The 17553-nt window shown below is 35.5% G+C and overlaps 1 protein-coding gene across 1 annotated transcript in view; it reads right to left on the bottom strand.

The window, feature by feature from the left end:
* Positions 1 to 309: 309 nt before the first annotated feature.
* The window catches only part of LOC123546382 (aspartate aminotransferase, cytoplasmic-like), a 69511-nt gene continuing 52267 nt past the window's right edge, over positions 310 to 17553 (bottom strand). The window contains exon 8 of the mRNA XM_045332602.2: positions 310 to 3855. Coding sequence (XP_045188537.1) covers positions 3695 to 3855 — 161 coding nt within the window. The 3' untranslated portion in view covers positions 310 to 3694. The remainder of the gene's footprint in view (positions 3856 to 17553) is intronic.

Below are 17553 nucleotides of genomic sequence, written 5' to 3'. Positions count from 1 at the left end.
TAACAAGCTTTTTCTTTTGATTTGAGTGGGTGTCCTAGTTTTTGACCCCACATAACCCAGTTTCGAACTTGGCCTACAGATCATCAAGATAAACATTATGTGCAAGTTTGTATCAAATCAAAGCATAAATGAAACATCTATATGGCTGAAACGGCCAACACAAATGCAGACAAGTGCAACTCTTAATGCCACCCCTAATTCTTGTATGTGAAAGGGGAGGGAGCACTAAAATTGTTGATTTTTTTCTTTAGCACTGAAGTGTTCCCAGATCATCAGCCAAACTAGCATGAAATTAACAACAACACAAGATGCATAGAAATCATTTTAATTTCAAAGGAAATAATCACTACCAAATAATAGAATGCTTGGCACTAGCAGAATAGTTTTCAACAGATTTTGCACATATTTCCTAAATACAGTCATAAAAACACATTTTTTAAATCTGGAATATATTTAGCATATCAATATTATGGGAAGTACAAATTAAAAACATCAGAAAAAGTAACACAGCCATTAAAACTTTACTAAATGCCCGATAAACAGTGTAAATAAGCTTTCAGAATGAACAAATAGTGTGTGGCTAGCCTCATCAACATTCTGTATTAATGCTGTTATACTGTAATTTTGTCTGTACGGGCATTCCCTTAAAGGAAACCTGGATTTTTGTAAGATCGCTTAAATCTGCATGTTCACTAATTAATTTTTATAATGTAAGCTTGAAGATCTAGTTATTACACAACATGTATCATACACTAACATGTTACTGTGTGTGACATTTAGTACAACAAAGGGACATATTTTCTATCACATGCAAAGTGAAAAGTTAATTTAAAAATAGTGTCCATTTTTTTTCCATAATGAATGAATTGCAAATCTATTTCTATACATATCTTTTAAGACAAGTGCAGAACTGCAGAAAAATCACATCAATAATAAAATATTTAATATTATATATATTGAGACTTCCAATACATAAATACACTTAAAGGAAAAGGAGATAAGAATTTATCAAATTTTTAAGTATATTCCAGTCCTATAGGTGATAAATGCAAAATAAAAGTCTTCCAGCACATTTCAACACACCCTTATGGCACAATGCTTAAAAAAGAACAAGAAATACCATTCTATGTAAATGCATTCCTACAAGACTATCTTACAGGACTGATTTGTAAAAATTGCTTAACAGCCAAATGTTAGAAAATAACATTACAATACTGCTGAAAAAAGTAAACCCTATCAAAGCACATGCCATACCACCCTGTAACACATATTTCAAAAAGATAAACTGATTAATATGAAGAAAAAAATATAGGTAAAAAGGCTTAAAACATCAACCATTACTTCATATAATATGTATCTTGCAACTGTTTATGTAAATACAAAGAAATAATAATATGATATTGTGTGCTTTACTTTACTCTGTGATAAAGCTACTAACCTACATTCAATTTGCTTGTGAAGATTATCAGTATGTGCAAAGCTGGATCAATTCTAGCAATATCTAGTTAAAAAAAAAAAGCCACTGCAATAAATATATTTCTTTTTAATAAAGCCAGACAAACTGACTGAATTTGACTGTTGCATGGTGAACACCATTCCTATTTTCAATTTAAACTTATCAACACTCCAAGAAATAATCTTTAAATGTACAAATGTATGCACATTTAACAAAAAATACTTTTAAAACAGTTCACATCTTTTGTTAACAGTGGTAAGTTATCTATCTATTAGGAAAGCAGTTGTAGAGTAAATCTCTGAGTCAGTTTTCATGTCAATGGACCATTATAACCATGAAATTCAATTACTAGTCTACCCTTTCCCAGCCGACAGCTTAAAATGATCATTTAGAACGCTGTCAACACTTTGAAGCATCTGTGTTAATAAGGCTGTGGCTCTGCTGGGGTGAGTTGGGAAGGTTTTTGTACATCCCAGAATCTCACTGAAACTTAAATGCAAGTTGTTTTGTGTCCTGTACCAGTATCTCGCAGATTCTCCTCGCATTATGCTCAACATTATGAACTTCTGAGTTTTCATATAAATGTCCAAAACTTTCAACACATTTTATTATTAAGTATACAAAAAGGTGTTTTAAAACTAGTATTACATATTGTAAATACACTCTGACATAATGTTACACATTTTAAGATTTGGAACCCTTTCCAATGCAAGTACAAGTATTCTTTCATATCTTTCCACTATCATGCCAACAAAAATGCATCTTAAACAATAGGTTAGTAATTAACATGATGCAGTTACATCCCATTTCATATATAATTAAATCATATAAATGCCATAATTCAAATTGACTATACAACAATATAAAAGAAATCAACTAACATCTGCAATAACAAACAGATATCCTCCTGTCAGTAAGTAACCATAGCAAAATAAAAAGATTATTCATCTGTAAAGTTTTCCTATTTTATCAATGATATTAACATTTCCCAACACTGAAAATATAAAAGAAGTATATTCACAGTAGTCATCATTTTATCATGTTCAATTTAAACATCAGTCAGACTTTGAATTTATCATGGTCTTAACTCATGGAGTCCTAATGGACCATATAGACCATGAATTGACCATGATCTTAATTAATGGAGTCCTAATGGACCATACGGACCAGGAATTGATCATGAGTCTTAAATTCATTGAACCCTGAAGCACCATTCCGACTAGGACTTGATAATGGCCTTAAATTCCATACAGTCCTAAAGCACCTTCCAGATCATACATTCACTACCATCTCTTATCCATGGTAACCATAGAATTTGGCATTTTCACTGATATACTGTATAAGCATTAATATTCATGGTAGACTATTTTACCAGTAATTTTCGGCTAAGTCTGTCTGCATTTCTCCAAATGTGTTTCAATGTTGGTAATCTTCAAGAGGTGTAGTTCAATTCATTGTAAAACCAATGCATAAATCAGTACTGGTACTGGCATATATACACCAAAGAAATCAATATATCCATACAGGATTATTTACAAATTTCTACAATTTTTATAAGCAGTATAAACAGACAGAATTTCAGCATTTTTTGTTGTTGTATCACAGACAGAGATCTCTGTCATTTATTATCCCACTAGACATACCCTAGCAAATAATATCCTGAAAAAGTGAGGTCAAACAATCAAAAACAAAACAACAGAGCTTTAACAACACCACATAATGTGGGGGAACACACAACTCTTTATCTATTTAGACAGAAAGTGACATTTTTTTGCACATGTAAACATTTCTGATATACATTCATATACCTAAGAGATGACTACATACAATACTGTGAAATCATTTAAATTCGCTGACATGAAATTTCGCACAAACGTGAAGGAGTTTCGCGCGGGCTTAAATTCGCGCATTTTCAATTTTAGAAAGGGAAAAATATAATCAAAAAATGATAATAGCGTGGTCTTAAATTCGCGCAACGGTCCTAGCGCGAAATACGCGAAAATTCGTCCTACGCGAATAAAAATGATTTTACAGTATTTGGAAAGTGTAAGGTTTTTCTCACTATGATAATTTAAATTCCAGCTCCGAGTCTTAAAGAATATTTACCATGTCACCTTTCATGCATTCAGCACTAGTTCTAATTTTCTTTAAGAATAAATTAAGTCAAGTATAGGTTTTTCTCCCCGAGATAATGTGAAATGGAACAATCATTTAATCTCCAAAACCTATGACCTTGACCTATATTTTAGCTTGCTTTTCACCCAGTGATTCTGTGACTACGTTGAATATTGCTTTGGTAACGTAGTCAATATTCGATGGAGTGAGACCACACATATTGATCCTTCCAGACTTCATTATGTAGATATGGTACTTCTCCTTCAGTTGCTTACACTGTTTTTCTAAAAAGAGAAAAGCAAATTCAATTAAAGCTTGCTTTATTACAGTACTCTTTTAACCTTTATCATGCTGGACATAAATGATTCTGACTTTGTGACAAGTGTAGATCATGGTCAGCCTGCGCATCTATGCAGTCTGATCAAGATCTGTACTGTTCCCCATTCAGTGAATATCTTTTTGGTAATTACCCCTTTTAACAGTTAATGGCATTGTCCAAACTGAAAGATAGACAAGTCCATTGTAGAAATATAGCAGGGTAAGGGTTAACATAATCACAATGATATTTTTAAACTTCAAATAGATTTATTTTCAGTATTGGTATCCTTAATGGGGCATTGCTCTAAAAATACAAGAGCTGTCCGTAAGACAGCGCGCTCCACTATTCGGGGATTTGACAGTAAAATGAATATATGTCTGAATAAGAGACCTCTACTTTAAAAGGAAGATACACCAAGGGGCACAATTCCATCAAATACACAAATAAGAGTTATTAGGATTGTTACAACAAATGCAGATGATGATGGTAAAGATATATTTTGAGTTTCAAGTTATTATCTTATATAGTGCAAAAGTTATGTCCAGAAAACGAGGTTTGTTAAAAATTTTAAGTATGAAAGGGGCATAATTTGGTCAAAAATACAATTAGAGTTATGGGGATTGTTACCACACATGCAGATGATGGTGATAAAGATACATTTTAAGTTTTAAGTCTTTATCTTATATTGCATTAAAGTAATATCCAGAAAGCGAAGACTGCAAAAAAAGTTTAAGTACAAAAGTGGCATAATTCTGTCAAAAATACAATTAGAGTTATGGGGTATGTAACCACACATGCAGATGATGATTATAAACAAATATTTTTAATTTCAAGTCATTATCTTTTAAAGTACCAAAGATATGTCTATAAATAAAGCTTTCGAAAAAATTTAACATGAAAATAATTCCAAGTATAAAACCTTGGTGATCTTTACCTTGGATAAAATGGGCCCAGTCCCAGTACATACTTTGTTTGCACACTAGACAATGTTTATGTAAAGTTACAGTAAGATATAAGCAATAGTAACAAAGATATGACAGAAAAACAAAGGTTGCCAAAAAACTTTAACCTTAAAAATAACCTAAGTATAACACCTTGGTGACCTTGACCTCGGGTATAATGGGCCCAGTCCCTATACATACTTTGTTTGCATACTGGACAATGTTTATGTGAAGTTACAGTAAGATATAAGCAATAGTAACAAAGATATGACAGAAAAACAAAGGTTGCCAAAAAACTTTAACCTTAAAAATAACCGAAGTATAACACCTTGGTGACCTTGACCTTGGGTATAATGGGCCCAGTCCCTATAAATACTTTGTCTGCATACTGGACAATGTTTATGTGAAGTTACACTAAGATATAAGCAATAGTAACAAAGATATGACAGAAAAACAAAGGTTGCCAAAAAACTTTAACCTTAAAAATAACCTAAGTATAACACCTTGGTGACCTTGACCTTGGATATAATGGGCTCAGCCCCTACACATACTTTGTTTGTATACTGGACAATGTTTATATGAAGTTACAGTAAGATATAAGCAATAGTAACAAAAGGGAAGCGATAGTAACAAAAGGGGAGCGGTGGTCTAGTGGATAAGGTGTCGGCCGCTCAATCCAGGGGTCGTGGGTTCGAGCCCCACTGGGGTCACGACCATGACTTCTCATATGACACCAGTACTGGTTTTTCCAGGAAGCGGACTCGAGAGTGGTTCCAATAAGCTTGAAGCTTTTATCACAATCGAGCTAAAACAAATTAGTATAAACTAAACTAATAGTAACAAAAAGATATGACAGAAAAACAAAGGTTGCCGAAAAACTTTAACCTTAAAAATAACCTAAGTATAACACCTTGGTGACCTTGGCCTTGGGTATACATTATTTGTACACTTGACAATGTTTATGTGAAGTTACAGTAAGATATAAGCAATAGTAACAAAGATATGACAGAAAAACAAAGGTTGCCGAAAAACTTTAACCAAGAAGGATCACGCCAACGCCAGGGCGAGTAGTATAGCCCCCCTATTCTCCGAATAGTGGAGCTAATAAGAATGTTTAGAACCAATGTCATCTAGTTTTATAACCCTGAAGACACATGAAGTTTCAAATCAGTATATGCCACAAACTTTAATCGGAGCCAATGCATTAGTTTTGGAGATAGTAACTTGCACACAAAACTTTAACCAGGCCTTTCTAAGTCAAAAAGGGGCATAATTTGGCCAAAATACATGTCAAGAGTTATGGGACTTTTAAGCTATACGTCTTTAAATGATAGCTATACGTACTTGCATGCCAAACTTTAACCAAGGTGTGACATCGACGTGAAGGATCTATGACTGTTTAATAACATTATTTACATCGAAATCCCTCTATGCATGAACAAGATTATGCTCCGATTAAAGTTTGTGGACAGCGCCCACCCGCCTGCCAGGACATTCCCTTAGTATGTCCCATTTTTCAAACAGGCGTATAAACAAGAGCTGTCACAGGAGACAGTGCGCTCAACTATTTCAATGCTGGATAGTGAAATTTGGCACATCTGAGGAAGCTGAAGCTGTCACTGGAATATTTAATGACTCAAATATAGATATAGATATTGGACAACAGCTTAAGTCTCAAAAATTTAAATCAGTATAAAAGGAACATAATTCATGGAAAACTTCTGCAAAAGTAATGCACCATGTGTCATATCAAGCGGGTATTTCGGAACAACTATTTTAAGTTTGAATAAAATCTATTTGGTAATCCTGGACATACAGAAAATTTTAGTGCATCACAACTTGAACTGGAAATTCTATATGTAACAAGAGGGCCAAGATGGCCCTAGGTTGCTCACCTGAGAAACACACCATAACAGTGTAAACATGTTTGACCTAGTGATTTCATAGAATCAAATATTCTGACCAATTTTCATTAAGATTGAACCAAAAATGTGGTCTCTTAAGTGTAAACAAGTATTTTCTTCCATTTGACCTAGTGACCTAGTTTTTGAGCCAAGATCACCTACATTTGAAACTGACCTAGATTTGATCAAGGCAATCATTCTGACCAAATTTCATGAACCTCAATTGAACAAGAGCACCGCCTTGCGGGTGCTGACGCTCATCTGATTTTTTTTGTATAATAGAAAAAATGTCCTACCCAGGATTTTCTAAGTCCATAAAGGGCCATAATTCTTGCAAAAAGCAGAATGGAGTTATGTTTCTTGATGTACAGAGTCAGCTTATGATGGTGAACAACTGTTGCAAGTTTCAAAGCAATAGCTTGAATAGTTAAGGAGAAAAGCTGACCTGAACATAAAACTTAACCAATAAATCTGATATTTTCTAAGTCCAAAAGGGGCCATAATTCTTGCAAAAAGCAGGACAGAGTTATGTTTCTTGCTGTACATGGTCAGCTTATGATGGTGAACAAGTGTTGCAAGTTTTAAAGCAATAGCTTTGATATTTTATGAGAAAAGCTGACCTAAACATAAAACTTAACCAAGAAATCTGATATTTTCTAAGTCCAAAAGGGGCCATAATTCTTGCAAAAAGCAGGATGGAGTTATGTTTCTTGCTGTACAGGGTCAGCTATTGATGGTGAACAAGTGTTGCAAGTTTCAAAGTAATACCTTTGATAGTTCAGGAGAAAAGCTGACCTAAACATAAAACTTAACCAGGCAACGCAGACGCCAATCAAGTGATGACAATAACTCATCATTTTTTTTCAAAAAATCAGATGAGCTAAAAATACAGCCTCTATCACATACAAAACATTTTTCTTTGATTTGTCCTAGCGCTTAGTTTTTTACTTAAATTTTATAAAAATCCAGTGTAAAATGCAGCCCCTATTGCATACACAAGGTTTTTCCTTGATTTGACCTAGTGACCTAGTTTTTGTCCCCACATGACCCATTCTCGAGCTTGACCTAGATTTCATCAAGGTTATCATTCTGACACAATTTCAGGAAGATCAGTTGAAAAATACAGCCTCTATTGCATACACAAGGTATCATTAAGATTTGAACCCGTATTCGACCTTGACCTAGATTTCATCAAGGCTATCATTCTGACCAAACTTTATAAATATCCAGTGTAAAATGCAACCCCTATTACATACACAAAGTTTTTCTTTAATTTAACTGGGTGACCTAGTTTTTGATACCAGATGACCCACATTCATACTTGGCCTAGATTTCATCCAGACAAACATTCTGATCAAATTTCATGAAGAACTGGTGTAAAATGCAGTCCCTATAGCATACACAAGCTTTTTATTTGATATGACCTAGTTTTTGACCCAAGAATACCCATATTCAAACGTGACCTAGATTTCATCAAGGCGATCATTCTGACCAAAATTCATGAAGATCAATTGAAAAATACAGCTTCTATCCCATACACAAGGTTTTTCTTTGATTTGACCTAGTGACCTAGTTTTTAAACCAAGATGACCCGTTTTCGAACTTATCCTAGATTTCATCAAGGAAATCATTCTAACAAAATTTCATGAAGATCAGTTGAAAAATACCGCCTCTATCGCATACACAAGATTTGTCTTTGATTTGACCTAGTGACCTAGTTCAGGCTGTCTAGCATACCCCGACAAAAAATTAGGGCTAATTTTAGGGCAATTTGTACAAAAAAATAGGGCTAAAATTAGGAATTTGGTACAATTTTAAGGAAATTTTAGGGCTAAATTTAGGAATTTTCAAATCAAAATATGGACTTTAAAGACCATGTAATGTGCTTACCTTTATGTGATTGACATAAAAGTAACTCAGAAATAGTGCTTTATTTACAGAAAAGACGTCTCCTAGCTTTCCACTGTTTTGAACTGTGCTAAATTGTTTTTTTCTGAATTAGAAGAACTTTTAAACAACATTTAAAACATTTTCTCTTTTTGATCATTGCAAAAGAGTTAAAAAATTAGGAATCTTTGTGAAAAAATAGGGCGTTTTTAGGAATTTCCTTTTGACTTTTTTTAAAAAATAGGAATTTTAGCCAAATTGAAAAAAAATAGGAAAAAGTAGGAATTTTAGGGACGCTAGACAGCCTGCTAGTTTTGACCCCAAATGACCCATTTTCAAACTTGGCCTAGATTTTATCAAGGTAATCATTCTGACAAAAATTCATGAAGATCAACTGAAAAATACAGCCTTTATTGCATACACAAGGTTTTTCTTTGATTTGACCTAGTGACCTAGTTTTTGACCCCAGATTACTCATATTCAAACTTGACCTACAATTCATCAAGGCAACCATTCTGACTAAATTTTATGACAAGAGGACCATGATGGTCCTGAATCGCTCACCTATCCCCAAATGACCCAGTGTTGAACTGAGTATGATGTCGTTATTTCTATTATTTGACATAGTGACCTAGTTTTTGAGCACTTGACCTAGATATCATCAAGATAAAAAATTCTGACCAATTTTCATGAAGATCCATTAAAAAATATGACCTCTAGAGAGGTCACAAGGTTTTTCTATTATTTGACCTAATGACCTACTTTTTGAAGGCAGGTGACCCAGTTACCAAACTGACCTAGATATCATCAAGCTGAACATTCTCACCAATTTTCATGAAGATCCATTGAGAAATATGGCCTCTAGAGACATCACAAGGTTTTTCTATTTTTAGATCTACTGACCTAGTTTTCGACCCCACCTGACCCAGTTTCAAACCTGACCTAGATATCATCAAGGTGAACATTCTGACTAATTTTCATGAAGATCTCTTGAAAAATATGGCCTCTAAAGAGGTCACAAGGTTTTTCTTCTTTTAGATCTACTGACCTAGTTATTGACCGCACGTGACCCAGTTTCGAACCTGACCTAGATATCATCAAGGTGAACATTCTGACCAATTTTCATAAAGATCCCATGAAAAATATGGCCTGTAGAGAGGTCACAAAGTTTTTCTATTTTCAGACCTACTGACCTAGTTTTTGAACGCACGTGACCCAGTTTCAAACTTGACCTAGATATCATCAAGGTGAACATTCTGACAAATTTTCATGAGGATCCATTGAAAAGTATGGCCTCTAGAGAGGTCACAAGGTTTTTCTATTCTTAGACCTACTGACCTAGTTTTTGGCCGAACGTGACCCAGTTTCAAAACTTGACCTAGATATCATCAAGGTGAACATTCTGACCAATTTTCATGAAGATCCATTGAAAATTATGGCCTCTAGAGTGGTCACAAGGTTTTTCTATTTTCAGACCTACTGACCTAGTTATTGGCCGCACGTGACCCAGATTCGAACTTAATTTAGATATCATCAAGGTGAACATTCTGACCAACTTTCATGAAGATCCATTGAAAATTATGGCCTCTTGAGTGGTCACAAGGTTTTTCTATTTTTAGACCTACTGACCTAGTTATTGGCCGCAAATGACCCAGTTTCGAACTTGACCTAGAAATCATCAAGGTGAACATTCTGACCAATTTTCATGAAGATCCATTGAAAATTATGGCCTCTAGAGTGGTCACAAGGTTTTTCTATTTTCAGACCTACTGACCTATTTTTTGGCCGCACGTGACCCAGTTTCGAACTTGACCTAGAATTTATCAAGATGAACATTCTGACCCAATTTCATAAAGATCCCGTAAAAAGTGTGACCTCTAGAGATGTCAAAAAGAAAAGTTTACGTATGGGCGCACGCACGGACGCCGGACGCTGCGCGATCACAAAAGCTCACCTTGTCACTTTGTGACAGGTAAGCTAAAATCCAGTGTAAAATGAAGCCCCTATTGCATACACAAGGGTTTTCCTTGATTTGACCTAGTGACCTAGTTTTTGAGCCCAGATGACCCATTTTCAAACTTAACCTAGATTTCATCAAGGTAATCATTCTGATGAGGTTTCATGAAGATCAGTTGAAAAATACAGCCTCTATCGCATACACAAGCTAAATGTTGACAGACAGATGCCGGACAACGAGCGATCACAAAAACTCACATGAGCATTGCTCAGGTGAGCTAAACAAGAGGACCATGATGGTCCTGAATCGCACACCTCTTCCTACATGACCCAGTTTTGAGTATGACGTCGTTTTTTTATTATTTGACATAGTGACCTAGTTTTTGAGCTCATGTGACCCAGTTTTGAATTTGACCTAGATATTATCAAGATAAAAATTCTGATCAATTTTCATGAAGATCCATTGAAAAATATGGTCTCTAGAGAGGTCACAAGGTTTTTCTATTATTTGACCTATTGACCTAGTTTTTGAACGTACGTGACCCTATTTTGAACTTTACCTAGATATCATCAAGGTGAATATCCTCACTAATTTTCATGAAGATCTCATGAAAAATATGGCCTCTAGAGAGGTCACAAGGTTTTTCTATTTTTATACCTACTGGCCTAGTTTTTGACCGCACGTGACCCAGTTTCGAAACTGACCTAGATATCATCAAGGTGAACATTCAGATCAATTTGCATGAAGATCCATTGAAAAATATGGCGTCTAGAGAGGTCAAAAGATTTTTCTAATTTTAGACCTACTGACCTAGTTTTTGACCGCAGTTGACCCAGTTTCAAACTTGCCTAGATATCATCAAGATGAACATTCAGACCAACTTTCATACAGATCCCATGAAAAGTATGGCCTCTAGAGAGGTCACAAGGTTTTTCTATTATTTGACCTACTGACCTAGTTTTTTAAGGCACGTGACCCAGTTTCGAAACTTGACCTATATATTATCAAGGTGAACATTCTGACCAATTTTCATGAAGATCCATTCAAGGGTATGGCCTCTAGGGAGGTCACAAGGTTTTTCTATTTCAAGACCTACTGACCTAGTTTTTGATCGCAGTTGACCAAGTTTCAAACTTGACCTATATACCATCAAGATACACATTCAGACCAACTTTCATACAGATCCCATGAAAAATATGGCCTCTAGAGAGGTCACAACGTTTTTTCATTATTTGACCTACTGACCTACTTTTTGATGGCACGTGACCCACTTTCGAACTTGACCTAGGTATCATCAAGATGAACATTCTGACCAATTTTTATGGAGATCCATTCACAAGTATGGCCTCTAGAGAGGTCACAAGGTTTTTCTATTATTTGACCTATTGACCTAGTTTTGGACCGCACGTGACTCAGTTTCAAATCTGACTTAGATATCATCAAGGTGAACATTCTGACCAATTTTCATGAAGATCCATTGAAAAATATGGCCTCTAGGGAGGTCACAAGGATTTTCTATTTTTTGACCTTATGACCTAGTTTTGGACCGCAGTTGACCCAGATTCGAACTTGACCTACATATCATCAAGATGAACATTCTGACCAATTTTCATGCAGATCCCATTAAAAATATGGCCTATACAGAGGTCACAAGGTTTTTCTATTATTTGACCTACTGACCTAGTTTTTGAGGGCACATGACCCACTTTCAAACTTGACCTAGATATCATCAAGGTGAACATTCTGACCAATTTTCATGAGGATCTCGTGAAATATATGGCCTTTAGAGAGGTCACAAGGTTTTTCTATTTTTAGACCTACTGACCTAGTTTTTGACGGCACGTGACCCAGTTTCAAACTTGACCTAGATATCATCAAGATGAAAGTTCTGACCAATTTTCATGAAGATCTTTTGAAAAATATGGCCGGCACAGAGGTCACGATGTTTCCCTATTATTTGACCTACTGACCAAGTTTTTGACGGCACGTGACCCAGTTTCGAACTTGACCTAGATATCATCAAGGTGAAAGTTCTGACCAATTTTCATGAAGATCTTTTGAAATATATGGCCTCTAGAGAGGTCACAAGGTTTTTCTATTTTTAGACCTACTGACCTAGTTTTTGACCGCACGTGACCCAGTTTCGAACTTGACCTAGATATCATCAAGATGAACATTCAGACCAACTTTCATACAGATTCCATGAAAGATATGGCCGGTAGAGAGGTCACAATGTTTTCCTATTATTTGACCTACTGACCTAGTTTTTGACGGCATGTGACCCAGTTTCGAACTTGACCTAGATATCATCAAGGTGAAAGTTCTGACCAATTTTCATGAAGATCTTTTGAAATATATGGCCTCTAGAGAGGTCACAAGGTTTTCCTATTTTTACACCAACTGACCTAGTTTTTGATGGCATGTGACCCAGTTTCGAACTTGACCTAGAATTTACCAAGATGAACATTCTGAACCATTTTCATAAAGATCCCATGAAAACTGTGACCTCTAGAGATGTCACAAGGAAAAGTTTACTGACAGATGCATGGACGGACGACGGACGCTGCGCGATCACAAAAGCTCACCTTGTCACTTCGTGACAGGTGAGCTAAAAAGGGGATATAACTCATAAAATATTTGCACCAGAATTACTGACCTTGTGTCATATGATGAGGATGATGATCTGGAAAAACTAATTAATTTATGTTTTAATTAAATTCATTGAGTATTGCCAAAGAGATAGTGGAAGTGCACCATAATTAACCTGAAATTCTAAGTAAAAAGGGTACATAATTCATAAAATATTGATGTAAGAGTTATGACCCTCATATCATATGATGTGGGTGATGATGTGGTACAACTATTTTAAGTTTGAATCAAATCTGTTTGGTAATAACAGAGATAGAGTGAAAAGTTCATAAATACTATAACCTGGAATTTTAAGTAAAAAGGGGGATAGCTCGTAAAATATAGGTGTGGCAGTGATGGTCCTTGTGTCAAATGATGCAGGCAATGATGATGAACAATTATTTTAAGTTTGATTCAAATCCCTTTTGAAATAACAGATATAGTGAAAATGAATCAAAATTAACATAAACATCTCAGTAAAAGGGGAGCATAATTCATGAAATATTGGTGTCAGAGTTATGGACCTTGTGTCATATGATGTGGGTGATGATGTGGAACAACTATTTTAAGTTTCAATCAAATCCATTCAGTAGTAACTGAGACAAGAGGGCCAAGATGGCCCTAGGTCGCTCACCTGAATAACGCACCATAACTGTGTAAACATGTTTTACTTAGTGATTTCATGAAGACTAATATTCTGACCAATTTTCATTTTTTATTTATTTATTTATTTGGGTTTTATGGCGCACCAACACAGTATAGGTTATATGGCGCCAAACAGGACTACAAATTTTGGTTCCACATCTCATTTACATCGAAATAAAAACAATTTTCATTAAATTTTCATTAAAATTGGACCAAAAACGTGGCCTTTTGAGAGTAAACAAGTATTTTCTTTGATTTGACCTAGTGATCTAGTTTTTTAATCCACATGACCCAGATTCAAACTTGTCCAAAATTTCATAAAAACAAACATTTTGACAAAGTTTCAAGAAGATTGGAGCAAAAAAGGTGACCTCTAGAGTGTATACAAGCTATTCCTTTGATTTCACCTAGTGACCTAGTTTTTGATCCTATGTGACTCTAATTTAAAATAATCCAAGACTTTATGATAACAAACATTCTGACCAAGTTTTATGAAGACAGAATCAAAACTGTGCCCACTAGGGTATAAACAAGCTTATTCTTTGATTTGACCTTGTGACCTAGGTTTTGACCCCACGTACATAACCAAGATAAGAATTCATTTGATATCTATGCAGACAAACATTCTGACCAAGATTCATGCACATCAAATGAACAAGAGTGTTAACAAGCTTTTCCTTTGATTTGTCCGGGTGACCTTGTTTTTGATCCCATATGACCCAGTTTCGAACTTGGCCTAGGAATCACCAAGATAAACATTCTGACCAAGTTTCATGAAGATAGGGTCATAAATGTGGCCTCTAGGATGTTAATGAGCTTTTCTTTTGATTTGACCTGATGAATTAGTTTTGGACCCTACATGACCCAGTTTTGATCCAGGCCTAGACATCATCAAAATAATCATTCTGTGTTTGTATCAAAATCAAAGCATAAATGAAACCTCTTTATGGCTGAAAGGGCCAATTTGAAAATAGAAAATTTTTCCACTTTTATGGGCAGTAACTCTAGAACCTACGATGGAATCGACCCGGTTTTCGAAAGGAACCGAGTTCATTTTGTGACTTAAGTTGTGTGTAAGTGTAGTTAAAATCAAATATAAAATGTCATTTCTATCATGTTCACAAGGTAAATATTAACAAAGTTTGGCTCTTTCAGGGGTCAATCAGGGACAGTAACTTCGGAGCCTATGATTGGATTGACAGATTCATCATTGAATCCAAGATTTATTGTTGTTGAAGATGTTTTGTAAGTTTGTATCAAATAAAGCCATAAATGAAGTGACTATATGGCTGCAAAAGCCAATAAGGGGCCATAACTCTGGAACCCATAATGAGATCTGGCCAGTTTTCGAAAGGAACAAACATATTCTGCTAATACAAGTTGTATGAAAGTTTGATTAAAATTGATCAAAAATTTGGTCTCTATCATGTTCACAAGCCAAAAATAGCAAATTCTGGACCTTTAAGGGGCCATAACTCTGGAACCCATAATGGGATCTGGTCAGTTTTCAAAAGGAACTAAGATATTATGCCAATACAAGTTGTGTTCAAGTCTGATTAAATTTGATTACAAAATGAGGTTTCTATCATGTTCACAAGCGAAAAATAGCAAATTTTGGCCCTTTAAGGGGCCATAACTCTGGAACCCATAAAGGGATCTGACTAGTTTTTAAAAAGAACCGAGATATGCCAATACAAGTTTCGTGCAAGTTTAATTAAGGTTGATTGCAAAATGTGGTCTCTATCGTGTTCAAAAGCCAAAAATAGAACCAATGATGGGATCTGGCCAGTTTTCGAAAGGAACCCGAGATATGCAAATATAAGTTGTGTGCAAGTTTGATTAAAATTGATTGCAAAATGTGGTCTCTATCGTGTTCACAAGAAATTGTGGACAGAGGGACAATGGATGAACGGCGATCACAAAAGCTCACACTGTCACTACGTGTCAGGTGAGCTAAACAAGAGGACCATGATGGTCCTGAATCGCTCACCTCTTCCCACATGACCCAGTTTTGAGTATGATGTCGTTTTTTCTATTATTTGACATAGTGACCTAGTTTTTGAGCTCATATGACCCAGTTTTGAACTTGACCTAGATATTATCAAGATAAAAATTTTGACCAATTTTCATGAAGATCCATTGAAAAATATGGTCTCTAGAGAGGTCACAAGGTTTTTCTATTTCAAGACCTATTGACCTAGTTTTTGATCGCAGTTGACCCAGTTTCAAACTTGACCTATATATCATCAAGATAAACATTCAGACCAACTTTCATACAGATCCCATGAAAAATATGGCCTTTAGAGAGGTCACAAGGTTTTACTATTATTTGACCTACTGACCTAGTTTTTGAAGGCACATGACCCACTTTTGAACTTGACCTAGATATCATCAAGATGAACATTCAGACCAACTTTCATACAGATCCCATCAAAATGGCCTCTAGAGAGGTCACAAGGTTTTTCTATTATTTGACCTACAGACCTAGTTTTTGACAGCACCTGACCCACTTTCGAACTTGACCTAGATATCATCAAGGTGAACATTTTGACCAATTTTCATGAAGATCTCATGAAATATATGGCCTCTAGAGAGGTCACAAGGTTTTTCTATTTTTAGACCTACTGACCTAGTTTTTGACCGCACGTGACCCAGTTTCGAACTTGATCTAGATATCATCAAGATGAACATTCAAATCAACTTTCATACAGATCCCATGAAAAATATGGCCTTTAGAGAGGTCACAAGGTTTTTCTATTATTTGACCTACTGACCTAGTTTTTGACGGCACGTGACCCACTTTTGAACTTGGCCTAAATATCATCAAGATGAACATTCAGACAAACTTTCATACAGATCCCATGAAAAATATGGCCTCTAGAGAGGTCACAAGGTTTCTCTATTATTTGACCTACTGACCTAGTTTTTGACGGCACGTGACCCATTTTCGAACTTGACCTAGATATCATCAAGGTGAACATTCTGACCAATTTTCATGAAGATCTCATGAAATATATGGCCTCTAGAGAGGTCACAAGGTTTTTCTATTTTTAGACCTACTGACCTAGTTTTTGACCGCATGTGACCCAGTTTCAAACTTGACCTAGATATCATCAAGATGAACATTCAGACCAACTTTCATACAGATCCCATGAAAAATATGGCCGGTAGAGAGGTCACAAGGTTTTTCCATTATTTGATCTACTGACCTAGTTTTTGAAAACACGTGACCCAGTTTTGAACTTGACCTATATATCATCAAGGTGAACGTCCTGACCAATTTTCATGAAGATCTTGTGAAATATATGGCCTCTAGAGAGGTCACAAGGTTTTTCTATTTTTAGACCTACTGACCTAGTTTTTGACGGCATGTGACCCAGTTTCGAACTTGACCTAGATATCTTCAAGGTGAACATTCTGACCAATTTTCATGAAGATCTTGTGAAATATATGGCCTCTAGAGAGGTCACAAGGTTTTTCTATTTTTAGACCTACTGACCTAGTTTTTGAAGGCACGTGACCCAGTTTCGAACTTGACCTAGATATCATCAAGATGAACATTCTGACTAACTTTCATGAAGATCCCACAAAAAATGTGACCTCTAGAGTGGTCACAAGCAAAAGTTTACGGATGGACGGACGACGGACGCTGCGTGATCACAAAAGCTCACCTTGTCACTATGTGACAGGTGAGCTAAAAA

Source organism: Mercenaria mercenaria, chromosome 9, assembly GCF_021730395.1.
Source record: "Mercenaria mercenaria strain notata chromosome 9, MADL_Memer_1, whole genome shotgun sequence".
Classification (NCBI taxonomy): domain Eukaryota; kingdom Metazoa; phylum Mollusca; class Bivalvia; order Venerida; family Veneridae; genus Mercenaria; species Mercenaria mercenaria.
The sequence above is the reverse complement of the archived record's forward strand: the minus strand, read 5'-3'. Positions and strand labels throughout refer to the sequence as shown.